Consider the following 15,377-nt stretch of genomic DNA (forward strand, 5'->3'; position numbering starts at 1 on the left):
GAGGTACCTGATCACACATAGCATCAGATGAACAGGCAGATTCCGACAGGACAGGACAAGGTTGAAGCAAACAAGACGATAGTTTGGTTCTGGCATGAGAAACTCAAACGAGAATCTGACAAAGACAGAAGCAGGAACAGAGAGAGAAATAGAGACCTAATCAGAAGGAAAAAAGGAAACAGGTGGGAAAAGGGTTAACAAGGTAGTTAGAGAAGATGAGGAGCAGCTGGGGGAAGGAGGGGAAGAGAAGGTAACCTAATACGACCAGCAGAGGGAGACAGAGTGAAGAGAAAGAACAGGAACAAGACATAATATGACAATACATGACACCTCTGTTACTGAATCAATAAAGCTACAGACAGTTTGAAAGTCTTAGTCCAGCACAGGGAGAAGAGTGAGGAACAAGGGGTCATTCCTCCAGGACATGAATCTCCATACCAGAGGCTTCTTCTATACAGAGAACAAAACAACACATCAAACAACATGTCTCACCATTCATTCTATAGCAGACCATAAAGATGAACTAGTTAATAGGGGGTTAGATGGACAAGATGACTACGTCAAAGGACTATTTATGACCTGATTCCATTTCAGTTCACACATCTGAAGATCAGAATATGTGAATGTAATGTGTTGTTTGCTCCATGTGTTCTATGGATTGATGGAACCATTCATAATGTTTAGGTCTATACAGTCCTTTCAGATCTGTGAACTCTGATGTTGTGGGAGGAGTTAGGAACCTAAATGGAACTGGACCAATGCCTGTGACTCTCACCTGCTTGTGGGGGCAGAGCCTTGGGTGGGCGGATCCTCCTTGTGTGAATAGTGACTATGGCAGCCATGATGGTCAGTGTCACAAAGAGCATGATGTGACTGATGGGCAACTTAACAGCATTACTGGTACCTGGACAATGAGACAGACAGGGATTAAACACAGTCAATCATTCAGATTGATTTAAATGAAAGTAAAGTTTGTTTCACACACCGGTCAATAGAGGATGTTGAGGACCAATATCCATCAGCCAAACAACTCTACAACTTCACCTCTGTCTGAACACCAACGATCTAGCTGAGTGTTTTAATTTGTGTGTAATGGATTGTGATTGTTCACACCATCCACTAAATAATTGAAAGGTTATATAACACCTTAAACCTGGAGTATTGGTATTTGGCTTCCCAGAGAAGCAGAAATTCACACAGGAAGAGAGAAGTGTGAACGACACCACAGCCAAGTAGAAGAGGCTGTACTTCCTGGATAGTAGTGTCGTGGACAGACATATTTGAATAGTGTATATACAGTTTATTATATATACATCACATTCAACTTGTAAAAAGACCACGGAATTAGCCTATTATAATGTAGATCTGACTCCATAAGATAAATAGTAACATGCAAGAGAAAATGGTTGAACCATATTGTCATGTATTGTCATGTTGTGTCTTGTTTCTGTCCTTTCTCTTCACCCTGTCTCCCTCTGCTGGTCGTACTAGGTTACCGTTTCTTCCCCTCTTTCCCCCAGCTGTTCCTTGTCTTCTCTGACTACCTCATTCACCCCTTTTCCCACCTGTTCCCTTTTTCCCTCTGATTAGGTCCCTATATCTCTCTCTGTTTCTGCTCCTGTCTTTGTCGGATTCTTGTTTGTGTTTCATGCCTGAACCAGACTATCGTCATGTTTGCTGCAACCTTGTCCTGTCCTGTCGGAATCTGCCGGTCCATCTGAGCCTACGTTTGTTTTGTTATTAAAGAAGCTCTGTTTTGTTAATTCGCTTTTGGGTCCTCATTCACGCACCTTAACAGAAGAATCCGACCAAGAATGGACCCAGCGACTTCGGATCCTCTCCACTCAGCCGTCGAGATCCAGGGAGCGATGCTAGGCAGACACGAGCAGGAATTGTCTGCTGCTCGACATGCCGTTGAGACCCTGGCCACCCAAGTCTCCAACCTCACAGAACAGGTTCACCATCTCCGCCTCGATCCACCGGCCACTTCCAGGGCTTTCGAATCTCCGGAGCCCAGAATCAATAACCCGCCGTGTTACTCTGGGGAGCCCACTGAATGCCGCTCGTTCCTCACCCAGTGTGATATTGTGTTTTCTCTCCAGCCCAACACTTACTCCAGGAGCACTGCTCGTGTCGCCTACGTCATATCTCTCCTTACTGGACGGGCTCGTGAGTGGGGCACGGCAATCTGGGAGGCAAGGGCTGAGTGTACTAACCAGTATCAGGACTTTAAGGAGGAGATGATACGGGTTTTTGATCGATCTGTTTTTGGGGAGGAGGCTTCCAGGGCCCTGTCTTCCCTATGTCAAGGTAATCGATCCATAACAGACTACTCTATTGAGTTTCGCACTCTTGCTGCCTCCAGTGGCTGGAACGAGCCGGCTTTGCTCGCTCGTTTTCTGGAGGGTCTCCGCGCAGAGGTAAAGGATGAGATTCTCTCCCGGGAGGTTCCTTCCAGCGTGGATTCCTTGATTGAACTCGCTATTCGCATTGAGCGACGGGTTGATCTTCGTCACCGAGCTCGTGGAAAGGAGCTCGCGTTCTCCGTTGCCCCCCTCTCCGCATCACTCCCATCTTCCTCTGCCGGCTCGGGTGCTGAGCCTATGCAGCTGGGAGGTATCCGCATCTCGACTAAGGAGAGGGAACGGAGAATCACCAACCGCCTCTGTCTCTATTGCGGTTCTGCTGGTCATTTTGTCACTTCATGTCCAGTAAAAGCCAGAGCTCATCAGTAAGCGGAGGGCTACTGGTGAGCGCTACTACTCCTGTCTCTCCTTCAAGATCCTGCACTACCTTGTCGGTCCATCTACGCTGGACCGGTTCGTCAGCTTCCTGCAGTGCCTTAATAGACTCTGGGGCGGAGGGCTGTTTTATGGACGAGACCTGGGCTCGGGAACATGACATTCCTCTCAGACAGTTAAGGGAGTCCACGGCCTTGTTCGCCCTGGATGGTAGTTCTCTCCCCAGGATTCAGCGTGAGACGCTACCTTTAACCCTCACTGTTTCTGGTAATCATAGCGAAACCATTTCTTTTTTAATTTTTCGTTCACCTTTTACACCTGTTGTTTTGGGCCATCCCTGGCTAGTTTGTCATAATCCTTCCATTAATTGGTCTAGTAATTCTATCCTCTCCTGGAACATCTCTTGTCATGTGAAATGTTTAATGTCTGCTATCCCTCCTGTTTCCTCTGTCTCTTCTTCACAGGAGGAGCCTGGTGATTTGACAGGGGTGCCGGAGGAGTATCACGATCTGCGCACGGTGTTCAGTCGGTCCAGGGCCACCTCTCTTCCTCCACACCGGTCGTATGATTGTAGTATTGATCTCCTTCCGGGAACCACTCCCCCCCGGGGTAGACTATACTCTCTGTCGGCTCCCGAACGTAAGGCTCTCGAAGATTATTTGTCTGTAGCTCTTGCCGCCGGTACCATAGTCCCCTCCTCCTCTCCCGCCGGAGCGGGGTTTTTTTTTTGTTAAGAAGAAGGACGGGTCCCTGCGCCCCTGCATAGATTATCGAGGGCTGAATGACATAACAGTGAAGAATCGTTATCCGCTTCCTCTTATGTCTTCAGCCTTCGAGATCCTGCAGGGAGCCAGGTTTTTCACTAAGTTGGACCTTCGTAACGCTTACCATCTCGTGCGCATCAGGGAGGGGGACGAGTGGAAGACGGCGTTTAACACTCCGTTAGGGCACTTTGAATACCGGGTTCTTCCTTTCGGCCTCGCTAACGCTCCAGCTGTCTTTCAGGCATTAGTCAATGATGTCCTGAGAGACATGCTGAACATCTTTGCTTTCGTTTACCTTGACGATATCCTGATTTTTTTCACCGTCACTCCAGATTCATGTTCAGCACGTTCGACGTGTCCTCCAGCGCCTTTTAGAGAATTGTCTTTTTGTGAAGGCTGAGAAGTGCTCTTTTCATGCCTCCTCCGTCACATTTCTCGGTTCTGTTATTTCCGCTGAAGGCATTAAGATGGATCCCGCTAAGGTCCAAGCTGTCATTGATTGGCCCGTCCCTAAGTCACGCGTCGAGCTGCAGCGCTTTCTCGGCTTCGCGAACTTCTATCGTCGTTTCATCCGTAATTTCGGTCAGGTGGCAGCTCCTCTCACAGCCCTTACTTCTGTCAAGACGTGCTTTAAGTGGTCCGTTTCCGCCCAGGGAGCTTTTGATCTCCTCAAGAATCGTTTTACATCCGCACCTATCCTTGTTACACCTGACGTCACTAGACAGTTCGTTGTCGAGGTTGACGCGTCAGAGGTGGGCGTGGGAGCCATTCTTTCTCAGCGCTCCCTCTCGGACGTCAATGTCCACCCTTGCGCGTATTTTTCTCATCGCCTGTCGCCGTCGGAACGTAACTATGATGTGGGAAACCGCGAACTGCTCGCCATCCGCTTAGCCCTAGGCGAATGGCGACAGTGGTTGGAGGGGGCGACCGTTCCTTTTGTCGTTTGGACTGACCATAGGAACCTTGAGTACATCCGTTCTGCCAAACGACTTAATGCGCGTCAGGCGCGCTGGGCGCTGTTTTTCGCTCGTTTCGAGTTCGTGATTTCTTATCGTCCGGGCTCTAAGAACACCAAGCCTGATGCTTTATCTCGTCTCTTCAGTTCTTCAGTAGCCTCCACTGACCCCGAGGGGATTCTCCCTGAGGGGCGTGTTGTCGGGTTGACTGTCTGGGGAATTGAGAGGCAGGTAAAGCAAGCACTCACTCAAACTCCGTCGCCGCGCGCTTGTCCTAGGAACCTTCTTTTCGTTCCCGTTCCTACTCGTCTGGCCGTTCTTCAGTGGGCTCACTCTGCCAAGTTAGCCGGCCACCCTGGCGTTCGGGGTACGCTTGCTTCCATTCGCCAGCGTTTTTGGTGGCCCACCCGGGAGCATGACACGCGTCGCTTCGTGGCTGCTTGTTCGGTCTGCGCGCAGACTAAGTCCGGTAACTCCCCTCCTGCCGGCCGTCTCAGGCCGCTTCCCATTCCCTCTCGACCGTGGTCTCACATCGCCTTAGATTTTGTCACCGGACTGCCTTCGTCAGCGGGGAAGACTGTTATTCTTACGGTTGTCGACAGGTTCTCTAAGGCGGCTCATTTTATTCCCCTTGCTAAGCTTCCTTCTGCTATCGAGACGGCACAAATCATCATCGAGAATGTTTTCAGAATTCATGGCCTTCCGTCAGACGTCGTTTCGGACAGAGGTCCGCAATTCACGTCTCAATTTTGGAGGGAGTTTTGCCGTTTGATTGGGGCTTCCGTCAGTCTCTCTTCCGGCTTTCACCCCCAGTCTAACGGTCAAGCAGAACGGGCCAATCAGACTATTGGTCGCATCTTACGCAGTCTTTCTTTTCGCAACCCTGCGTCTTGGTCAGAACAGCTCCCCTGGGCAGAATACGCCCACAACTCGCTTCCTTCGTCTGCGACCGGGCTATCTCCTTTTCAGAGTAGCCTCGGGTACCAGCCTCCGCTGTTCTCATCTCAGTTCGCCGAGTCCAGCGTCCCCTCCGCTCAGGCTTTTGTCCAACGTTGCGAGCGCACCTGGAAGAGGGTCAGGTCTGCACTTTGCCGTTATAGGGCGCAGACTGTGAGAGCTGCTAATAAGCGTAGAACTAAGAGTCCTAGATATTGTCGCGGTCAGAGAGTTTGGCTCTCCACTCAGAACCTTCCCCTTAAAACCTGTTTACGATATTGGTTCCCAATTGGGAATCAACCCTCCCACGTGCAGCTGAAACGGTGGCGCATGGAACGCAAAAATATTCTTAAAAATATTTAACCTCCACACATTAACAAGTCCAATAGCTGAAATGAAAGATAAACATCTTGTTCATCTAGCCAGCAAGTCAGATTTCTAAAATGTTTTACGGCGAAAACATAGCACATATATATGTAAAACCACCACCAGACACAGCTCATTTCAATAGCCAAAACATGCAATCAACAAACGCAGGATTAAAAAATAAATCGCTCACTAACCTTTTGAAAATCTTCATCAGATGACAGTAATATGACATATTACACAGTACATATTTTTTTTTTTCAATAATATGCCATTTATATCCATAAATGTCCATTTACAGTGAGTTCACCTTCAGAAATTACTCAAAAATGCCCGCAGGAAATCTATGTAGCGCGGCAAGATAACGTAAATAGACATCATAAACTTTGACTAAATATACATGTTCTACATATAGTTAGAAAGATACACTGCTTCTTTATGCAACCGCTGTGTTAGATTTATTTTTAACGTTACAGAAATCGCACACTATTCCATATTGTGAGACAGCGCTCAGTTCCAAGCTACATTTCCACGTAATGTTGGAGTCAACAGAAACACAGATTTAAGCATAAATATTCCCTTACCTTCGATGGTCTTCGTTCAGAATGTTCTGGAAGGCTTCATACTTACCCAATACATCGTTTGGTTTCAAGTCTTGCGTCTTTGTATTAGCTACTGCTAATAACATCAGCTGAAATGCACCCAAAACGTCCTCTGGTCCGGATAAGTTGCGCATCAAAACTTCAAAATTACACATTATATGTCGACTAAACAGGTCAAACTAAGTGCAGAAGCAAGCTTTATGATGTTTTAGACGTGCAAAACAAACTTCAATTCAATCGGCCATCGTCTGCCCTTCTCTTGAGTGCTGGAAACAAAGGAATGGCTGTGACCAATTCGCGCCCATACGCACAGCCTATTCTCTCGTGGCACGCACTAATTTCACTCCCATAGGGTCAATTCTCGCGCGATTTGAACGGTTTGAAGCTCTAATGAAAGAGGACATCTAGCGGAAGAGATAGAAAGTGTCCCCAGAATCATAGCTGGTTGGGAAGGGTGGGGGCCATGACGTCAAAGTTGCTCCAACTTTCATGGCCACAAAAACTAGTTTGGAAGAATGCCTGCCCTGTGAGTTCTGCTATACTTACAGACATAATTCCAACGGTTTTAGAATCTTTAGAGTGTTTTCTATCCAATAATAATTTTTATTTGCATATATTAACAATTTTTGACAGATTTTTTTTCCAGTTTACTAGGGGTACCCAATCTCTCCAAAGGGGGCGTATGTCTGCCATATCCTTAAAAGGTTATTAAGACCGCTTCTCGCAAGTTGACCCCGCGGTTCATTGGTCCGTTCTGTATTTCTCGGATCATTAATCCTGTCGCAGTTTGACTTCTTCTTCCGCGATATCTTCGTCGCGTCCACCCGGTCTTCCATGTCTCCTGTGTCAAGCCCGTTCTTCGCGCCCCCGCTCGTCTTCCCCCCCCCCCCCCATCCTTGTCGAGGGCGCACCCATCTACAGGGTCCGTAGGATTTTGGACATGCGTCCTCGGGGCCGTGGTCATCAGTACCTAGTAGATTGGGAGGGGTACGGTCCTGAGGAGAGGAGTTGGGTTCCCTCTCGGGACGTGCTGGACCGTGCGCTGATCGACGATTTCGTCCGTTGCCGCCAGGTTTCCTCCTCGAGTGCGCCAGGAGGCGCTCGGTGAGTGGGGGGGTACTGTCATGTATTGTCATGTTGTGTCTTGTTTCTGTCCTTTCTCTTCACCCTGTCTCCCTCTGCTGGTCGTACTAGGTTACCGTTTCTTCCCCTCTTTCCCCCAGCTGTTCCTTGTCTTCTCTGACTACCTCATTCACCCCTTTTCCCACCTGTTCCCTTTTTCCCTCTGATTAGGTCCCTATATCTCTCTCTGTTTCTGCTCCTGTCTTTGTCGGATTCTTGTTTGTGTTTCATGCCTGAACCAGACTATCGTCATGTTTGCTGCAACCTTGTCCTGTCCTGTCGGAATCTGCCGGTCCATCTGAGCCTACGTTTGTTTTGTTATTAAAGAAGCTCTGTTTTGTTAATTCGCTTTTGGGTCCTCATTCACGCACCTTAACACATATGCAACAATTATTAGTCGCTTAGCTGACTAAGATGAAATTGTTGTCATGAGATTGGAATTCTAACTATAATTGTGTTTAATTACTTTGTAAAATTACCCTTTTCACATACAAGGCATCAAGCTGAAGTTTCAAAGCATTAAGAAGCATTACAATACATTATTCTAAGCATAGAGAGAGAGAGAAATCATAGCCTGAAAGGCCATGCCCCAAAAGTCCATGGGGTGGAGAGCGAGAGAGAGAGAGAGAGGGAGGGAGAGAGAGAGAGAGAGAGAGATAAAGGGGGATAAAGGGAGAGTGAGAGAGGTAACTTCCACAAAGCTGTGAACGATCTGAGAGACAAGGCAAGAAGGGCATTCTATGCCATCAAAAGGAACATAAATTTCAATATACCAATTAGGATTTGGCTAAAAATACTTGAATCAGTCATAGAGCCCATTGCCCTTTATGGTTGTGAGGTCTGGGGTCCGCTCACCAACCAAGACTTCACAAAATGGGACAAACACCAAATTGAGACTCTGCACGCAGAATTCTGCAAAAATATCCTCAGTGTACAACGTAGAACACCAAATAATGCATGCAGAGCAGAATTAGGCCGATACCCACTAATTATCAAAATCCAGAAAAGAGCCGTAAAATTCTATAACCACCTAAAAGGAAGCGATTCCCAAATCTTCCACAACAAAGCCATCACCTACAAAGAGAGGAACCTGGAGAAGAGTCCCCTAAGCAAGCTGGTCCTGGGGCTCTGTTCACAAACACAAACACACCCCACAGAGCCCCAGGACAGCAGCACAATTAGACCCAACCAAATCATGAGAAAACAAAAAGATAATTACTTGACACATTGGAAAGAATTAACAAAAAAACAGAGCAAACTAGAATGCTATTTGGCCCTACACAGAGAGTACACAGCGGTAGAATACCTGACCACTGTGACTGACCCAAAATTAAGGAAAGCTTTGACTATGTACAGACTCAGTGAGCATAGCCTTGCTATTGAGAAAGGCCGCCGTAGGCAGACATGGCTCTCAAGAGAAGACAGGCTATGTGCACACTGCCCACAAAATGAGGTGGAAACTGAGCTGCACTTCCTAACCTCCTGCCCAATGTATGACCATATTAGAGATACATATTTCCCTCAGATTACACAGATACACAAAGAATTCGAAAACAAATCCAATTTTGAAAAACTCCCATATCTACTGGGTGAAATTCCACAGTGTGCCATCACAGCAGCAAGATTTGTGACCTGTTGCCACGAGAAAAGGGCAACCAGTGAAGAACACACACCATTGTAAATACAACCCATATTTATGCTTATTTATTTTATCTTGTGTCCTTCACCATTTGAACATTGTTAAAACACTGTATATATAATATGACATTTGTAATGTCTTTATTGTTTTGAAGCTTCTGTATGTGTAATGTTTACTGTTAATTTTTATTGTTTATTTCACTTTATATATTCACTTTATATTTTATCTACCTAACTTGCTTTGGCAATGTTAGCACATGTTTCCCATGCCAATAAAGCCCTTGAATTGAATTGAATTGAATTGAGAGAGCCTCACCACAGCAGTTCAGGATCAAAAAAGTTAAACTTAGACCTTTTTAAAAGCATCTGATATGTTGACCAATGGCATTAATGTAAAGTTAACCACCAATCAGATATCAGACCTACAGGATGTAACCTCTGCTCCTCAGAGGTGAGACAATGTGGTTGCTGAGATCAACACAGAGAATGCTGAATTCCTAAGACAACACAGAATAATTTCTTGCATACAAATGTCACAGTGGGCTCTGGGTCGCCCTTCAGCAGTGGAAAACAAACAGGGTGACCACTTGTCAATGGTGAGTAATGGATCCACATCCACTGACTCTGTGTTGCTTGTAGAGTTCTCTGCTCAATTTGTTACATCTTTCTCCAATCTCTAGAGCACTAGACAAGAAGTCTGAATATATGAACATGTTTGGGCCTGTTTTTACATTACCAGTCTAACACAAGACTGAACTGGTGTTTGTCTTAACAATTACGTCAGAACTGTCTGAAAAAATATATATTCAAGTGACCTTCTGGACCCAGCCTCACACCCCGTCACAGCAAGGAAAACACAATACCCAGTTCTATGTATCCAGAGGACAGATAAAACATTTACTATATCTGCACACATCATACAGATGGGAGTATTTTACCTGGGACAGTAGAGATGACATCATCACTATCAGTGGTCTTTTCTTCAATATCTAATTCAGTAGGAGATGAACATCCTCTTTTAGTTTATTAAATAACCCATCATCATCATCATCATCATCATCATCAGACACAGCAGTAGGATTCAAATCAAATTCATCATCAATCACTAATATCACAAAGACCAGGAGAATGAATCAGGTTTGATATCAACTTTAATATCATCACAGATCTTGTGAACTTATTCATACTATAGGAACATAACAAGAACACATACCTGAGAATGTGGAGGTGAAGTCAATGGAGATCTTCACGTTTCCCTTTCCAGTCAGCGTGCACGTCCACTTCCTGTTGTTGTCCTTCTTCTGGAGTGTCACAGTCAGAGTGATGTCACAGGAAGAATCATGTGTGACCTGGACATTAGTACCTGTTTTAGGGACCCAGCTGAGACCCAATCTTGACCGGCACGTTCCATGTCCAGTATAGGTGAGCAGAGAACACCGTAATGTCATAATTACATTAGGCTTCAGATCTGTCACTGGTGTGGTAGAGGAGACTGAGAAAGAGAAAAAGTTATACAGTATTTGTTGGCTGTTTTCACATTACATATGATTATTAACACCACACTTATACACAGTGACATTTAAACTCTGATTTAAACAGTAATACTCACTAGTTAGAACAGACAGATGAACTGGAGCATCACCTCCATGTTTTGGTCCAGTCATTGTAAGGTATTGTTGACAGGTGTAGAGTCCAACATCCTCAGCTCTGACATCACTAACATGTAGAGAACAGTTAGACCCTAAACTCAGTCTCTCTGCTCTCTCTGTCTGGTCAACTTTGATCTTCCCCAATGTGACCTTTTGAATAGTACCAGTAGATCCAGCTCTGTTATAGATCCATATAGTTGAGGAACAGTCTGGATAAACCACATTGTTACACGGCAGACTGACATCATCTCCCACTCTGGAGAACATAGAGAGAGTTTCTCCACTGACACCTGGAAGGAGTATGACATCAGATAATTATTAACTGGTAATACAGGTGACATTATATTTCATAGGTTTTCTTATTGATATTCTTCAGTATGAATAATAGTGTAATATACTGTCTATTATACAATAGTGAAGATAAGAGTAAACAGATACACAACAGAAATGTCATCATAATGTTAGTCAAATGTTAACTGAACTAGTTTGGCAGTGTGAAATAAATGTGTTCTATGATCTCTAATGACATATTCTTACTCTCTCTCCTCTGTCTTACCTGATAGCAGGTACAAAACGGTCACAAGCAATCCAAAAAATGATTGAGGGACATCAGCCATGATCCTTCTCTCTCTCTCTCTCTGCTCTTTGTGTCTATCTCTCTCTCTTTCTCTCTGTCTCTCTGTCTCTCTCTCTGTCTCTCTCTCTCTCTCTCTCTGCTTTGTCTCTGTGTCTATCTCTCTCTCTGTCTCTCTGTCTCCTCTGTCTCTCCTCTGTCTCTGTGTATGTTTCTCTGTCTCTCTCTCTCTCCTCTGTCTCTGTATCTGTCTGTCTCTCTGTCTGTCTCTCTCTCTGTCTCTCTCTCTGTCTCTCTCTCTCTCTCCTCCTTCTCTCCTCTGTCTCTGTGTCTGTCTGTCTCTCTCTCTCTCCTCTGTCTCTGTGTGTGTATGTTTCTCTGTCTCTTTCCTCTGTCAGAGTGTCTCAGCACTATGAGTTTCTCACCATACAACAGCATCTCTATTCACCACTTTTGCATCACTTCCTCAAAGTGGTCATGGTTTTAATCTAGTTTCTGACACCTTGGTGAGAATCCTCCAGCTCACCAGCAGTTGAAGGTCTTCTTCACATGTATGAGAGCCTGTATTAGTTATGCAGGGATTTGGCATTAATGTGCTTATGCTTTCAGAACTAGATTAATTCTCTGATGCTTTCTTTTCTTCTTTCTATGCGTCCTACGAAACACGACCCTGCCAAGCCACACTTCTTCTTGACACAATGTTTACCAATGTGTCGGAGGAAACACTGTACACATAGTGACCATGTCAGCCTGCATTGCGCCCGGCTCGCCACAGGAGTCGCTAGAGTACGATGAGACATGGACAACAAGGCAAACCTAACCCAAATAAGTCAAATGACATAGTCAAGTGACATAGTCAACACGTCAACATGACATATCAGTGTAATCAAGTCTCTTGTCTCTCCAGGATTGGAAGTCATTCAGAGATGCTGCTGCCACATCATTGGAACGTCCTACAACTCCCTCCCAAGGCCTTCAAAGTGCTCCTGCACAACCACCAGTCATCTGAACAAGTGTCTAACCCCTACACAGTAACAGTATGATCTGAGGAGTTCAATGTAACACACTGCACCACCAGACACCACAGATCATTCACAAGAGCTTTCAAACTTTTCAAATGGTTTTCTCCATCACTAAAGACATTTAATATGACTATTTATTGATTTGGTGGTGTGTCTATTTGTTGTGTGACTTTGATGACCCACTGTCCGTATATTAAGGCAGATTCTACCTGTTTGTGTATGACATCACATGTTATGTTTCTGCATATGTACCAATATGTTCTAAACCTGTCAAGGACTGAAGTGGACATCCAATCACGTTCCTGTAATGCCAGGGTATATTCCTCTTACCAGCTTATTGAAGCAGCACATAACTGGGTTTGTAAAGAATCAGTATAAAAAAGGACAGATGAGTGAATTTCAAATGTTAGAGAGGTGAATGTAACTACAACCAATGATGTAGATATACACAGGACAATGAAAATTAATGTCTATATCTGCAGCTGGTCCTTCTTTCAGTGGTTATTTCAGCTCAGACCACCTCTGTTTTTCTGAGACTGAGCATAGAGAGAGAGAAATAAGTCATATTACTTATATATTACTTCACCCTAAAAATAACACAGCTGATCATTTCACACCTTCAAAAGAAGTAGAAAACAACACCAAGATACTGTGGGAACAGTGGACTGTACTGTTTGTATGGGAGTTGACATAGAGACACTGTTTTGGGGGGTTTTACTAGATGGTATACAGCTATTGTTGGAAATACATTTCTCGTAGCAGGTTAGGAGAACGTACAGAGCAGGTTAGGGGAATTAGGATACGGTTAGGAAAAGGGTTAGGGTTATCTTAAATTATCTCCTAAGAAAAGTCACTTCCGTGCGTTGCTGTACTCTTTCTAGTTACAACCTGTTTTTGGAGTGTAACTGCAGTAAATTATGTACATAAACAGAATAATAAGTATGTCTATGTCTGCAACTGGTCCTTCTTTCAGTGGTTATTTCAGCTCAGACCACTTCTGTTTTTCTGTTGCTGAGCAGAGAGATAAATAGATAATGAGAGGAGAGGAGAGAGGAGAGGATAAGAGAGGAGAGTAGAGAGAAGAGAGCAGAGGAGATGAAAAGAGAGGAGAGGAGAGTAGAGTAGAGAAGAGATGAGAGTGGTGAGGAGAGAAGTGTAGAAGAGAGAGGAGAGCAGGGCAGATGTAGAGGAGAGTAGAGAGGACAGCAGAGGAGAGGAGAGGAGGGGAGAGGAGAGGAGAGGAGAGGAGAGGAGAGGAGAGGAGAGGAGAGGAGAGGAGAGGAGAGGAGAGGAGAGGAGAGGAGAGGAGAGGAGACGAGAGGAGAGGAGACGAGACGAGAGTAGTGGAGAGGGAAGAGGAGGTGAGAGTGGAGGAGAGTAGTGGAGAGAGGAGATAAGAGGAGAGGAGAGGAGAGCAGAGAGGACAGTGGAGGAGAGTGGAGAGTAGATGAGACAGCATAATAGAGGTGTGGAGAGGAGAGGCGAGTAGAGGAGAGAGTAGACGATAAAACAGGGAAGAGCAGAAGATTGTAGAGGAGAGAGGCAAGAAGAGATTAGATCAGAGGAGAGTAGAGGAGAGTAGAGAGGACAGCAGAGGAGAGTAGAAGAGAGAGGCGAGAGGAGATGACAGTAAAGGATGGTAGAGGAGAGTATATGAGAGGGGACAGGATGTGAGAGGAGTAGAGAGTAAAGGAGAGGGCAGAGGAGAGGAGAGATTAGATCAGAGTAGAGTAAATGAGAGTATAGAGGACAGCAGAGTAGAGGAGAGTTGAGGAGATTAGATGAGAGAGGAGAGAGGAGGTGACTGTAGAGGAGAGTAGAGCAGAGCAGTGGCGAGAGGAGAGTAGAGGAGAGTAGAGCAGCGTAGAAGAGAGAGGAGAGCAGAGCATAGGAGAGGAAAGGAGAGTAGTGGAGAGGGGAGAGGAGGTGAGAGTGGAGGAGAGTAGAGCAGAGCAGAGTATAGCAGAGGAGAGTGAAGAGGAGAGGAGCGGAGAGAAGTGGAGAGAGGAGACGACTGCAGAGGAGAGGGCAGAGGAGGGAGTAGAGTAGAGGAGAGTAGAGAGGACAGCAGAGTAGAGGACGGTAGAGGAGAGAGGAGAGAGGAGAGTAGAGGAGACCAGCAAGGAGGGGAGAGTAGTGGAGAGAGGAGAGTAGAGCAGAGTAGAGGAGAGAGGAGAGGAGATAGAGAGGAGGGAGAGGAGGGGAGAGGAGAGGAGAGGAGAGGAGAGGAGAGGAGAGGAGAGGAGAGGAGAGGAGAGGAGAGGAGAGGAGAGGAGAGGAGAGGAGAGGAGAGGAGAGAGCAGCGTAGAAGAGAGAGGAGAGCAGAGGAGAGTAGTGGAGAGAGGACACAAGAAGAGTGAGGAGATTGGAGCAAAGTAGAGGAGAGTAGAGAGGACAGCAGAGGAGAGGGCAGGAGCGAAAAGGAGAGGAGATAGGAGAGTAAGGGAGAGAAGAGGAGAGGGCAGAGGAGAGAAGGGGAGAGAATAGAGGACAGCAGAGTAGAGTATAGGAGAGGAGAGTAGAGAGTACAGCAGAGTGGAGTAGAGAGGGCAGCAGCGGAGAGCAGAGGAGAGAGGAGAGGAGAGGAGGGGAGAGGAGAGGGCAGAGGAGAGGAGGGGAGTTGTGAGAGTAGAGGAGAGTAGTGGAGAGAGGAGATGAGAGGAGAGGAGAGTAGATGAGACTGCCGAATAGAGGTGAGGAGAGGAGAGGAGACTGCCGAATAGAGGTGAAGAGAGGAGAGGAGAGGAGAGGAGAGGAGAGGAGAGGAGAGGAGAGGAGAGGAGAGGAGAGGAGAGCAGAGGAGAGGAGAGGAGAGGAGAGGAGAGAGAGGAAAGCAGAGGAGAGGAGAGGAGAGGGGAGAGGTGAGAGTAGAGGAGAGTAGTGGAGAGAGGAGAGGAGAGGAGAGGAGAGTAGATGAGACTGCCGAATAGAGGAGAGGGGAGGAGAATAGAGGAGAGGAGAGGAGAGGAGAGGAGTGGTTAGGAGAGGAGAGGAGAGGAGAGGAGAG

At 46.1% G+C, this 15,377-nt stretch overlaps 1 protein-coding gene across 2 annotated transcripts; it reads right to left on the reverse strand.

Annotated features, from left to right (window-relative positions):
- Nucleotides 1-267: 267 nt before the first annotated feature.
- Nucleotides 268-11,470, reverse strand: LOC110522481. 2 transcript variants are annotated; one of them, XM_036976086.1, is made up of 5 exons: nucleotides 11,331-11,470; nucleotides 10,735-11,064; nucleotides 10,339-10,617; nucleotides 776-904; nucleotides 268-450 (listed from the first exon to the last, which is right to left on the reverse strand). In XM_036976086.1, the coding sequence occupies exons 1-5, from the start codon at nucleotides 11,389-11,391 to the stop codon at nucleotides 410-412; spliced, it is 840 nt and encodes a 279-aa protein (XP_036831981.1). In that variant the 5' UTR covers nucleotides 11,392-11,470; the 3' UTR covers nucleotides 268-409. The 2 variants fall into 2 exon arrangements, with proteins under 2 accessions (XP_036831981.1, XP_036831982.1); XM_036976087.1 differs by lacking the exons at nucleotides 268-450; nucleotides 776-904 and adding an exon at nucleotides 9,924-10,114.
- Between the last annotated feature and the right edge of the window lie 3,907 nt (nucleotides 11,471-15,377).

Source organism: Oncorhynchus mykiss, chromosome 4, assembly GCF_013265735.2.
Source record: "Oncorhynchus mykiss isolate Arlee chromosome 4, USDA_OmykA_1.1, whole genome shotgun sequence".
NCBI classification, from domain to species: domain Eukaryota; kingdom Metazoa; phylum Chordata; class Actinopteri; order Salmoniformes; family Salmonidae; genus Oncorhynchus; species Oncorhynchus mykiss.

What these genes read in the sequence shown, in the direction of transcription:
- LOC110522481 (XM_036976086.1), bottom strand. Translation starts at nt 11,391, where the DNA reads ATGGCTGATGTCCCTCAATCATTTTTTGGATTGCTTGTGACCGTTTTG. An exon ending in CGTTTTGTACCTGCTATCAG is followed by an intron (nt 11,065 to 11,330) that starts GTAAGACAGAGG and finishes TACTCCTTCCAG; the next exon opens with GTGTCAGTGGAGAAACTCTC. An exon ending in GGCTCTGCCCCCACAAGCAG is followed by an intron (nt 451 to 775) that starts GTGAGAGTCACA and finishes TTCTCTGTATAG; the next exon opens with AAGAAGCCTCTGGTATGGAG.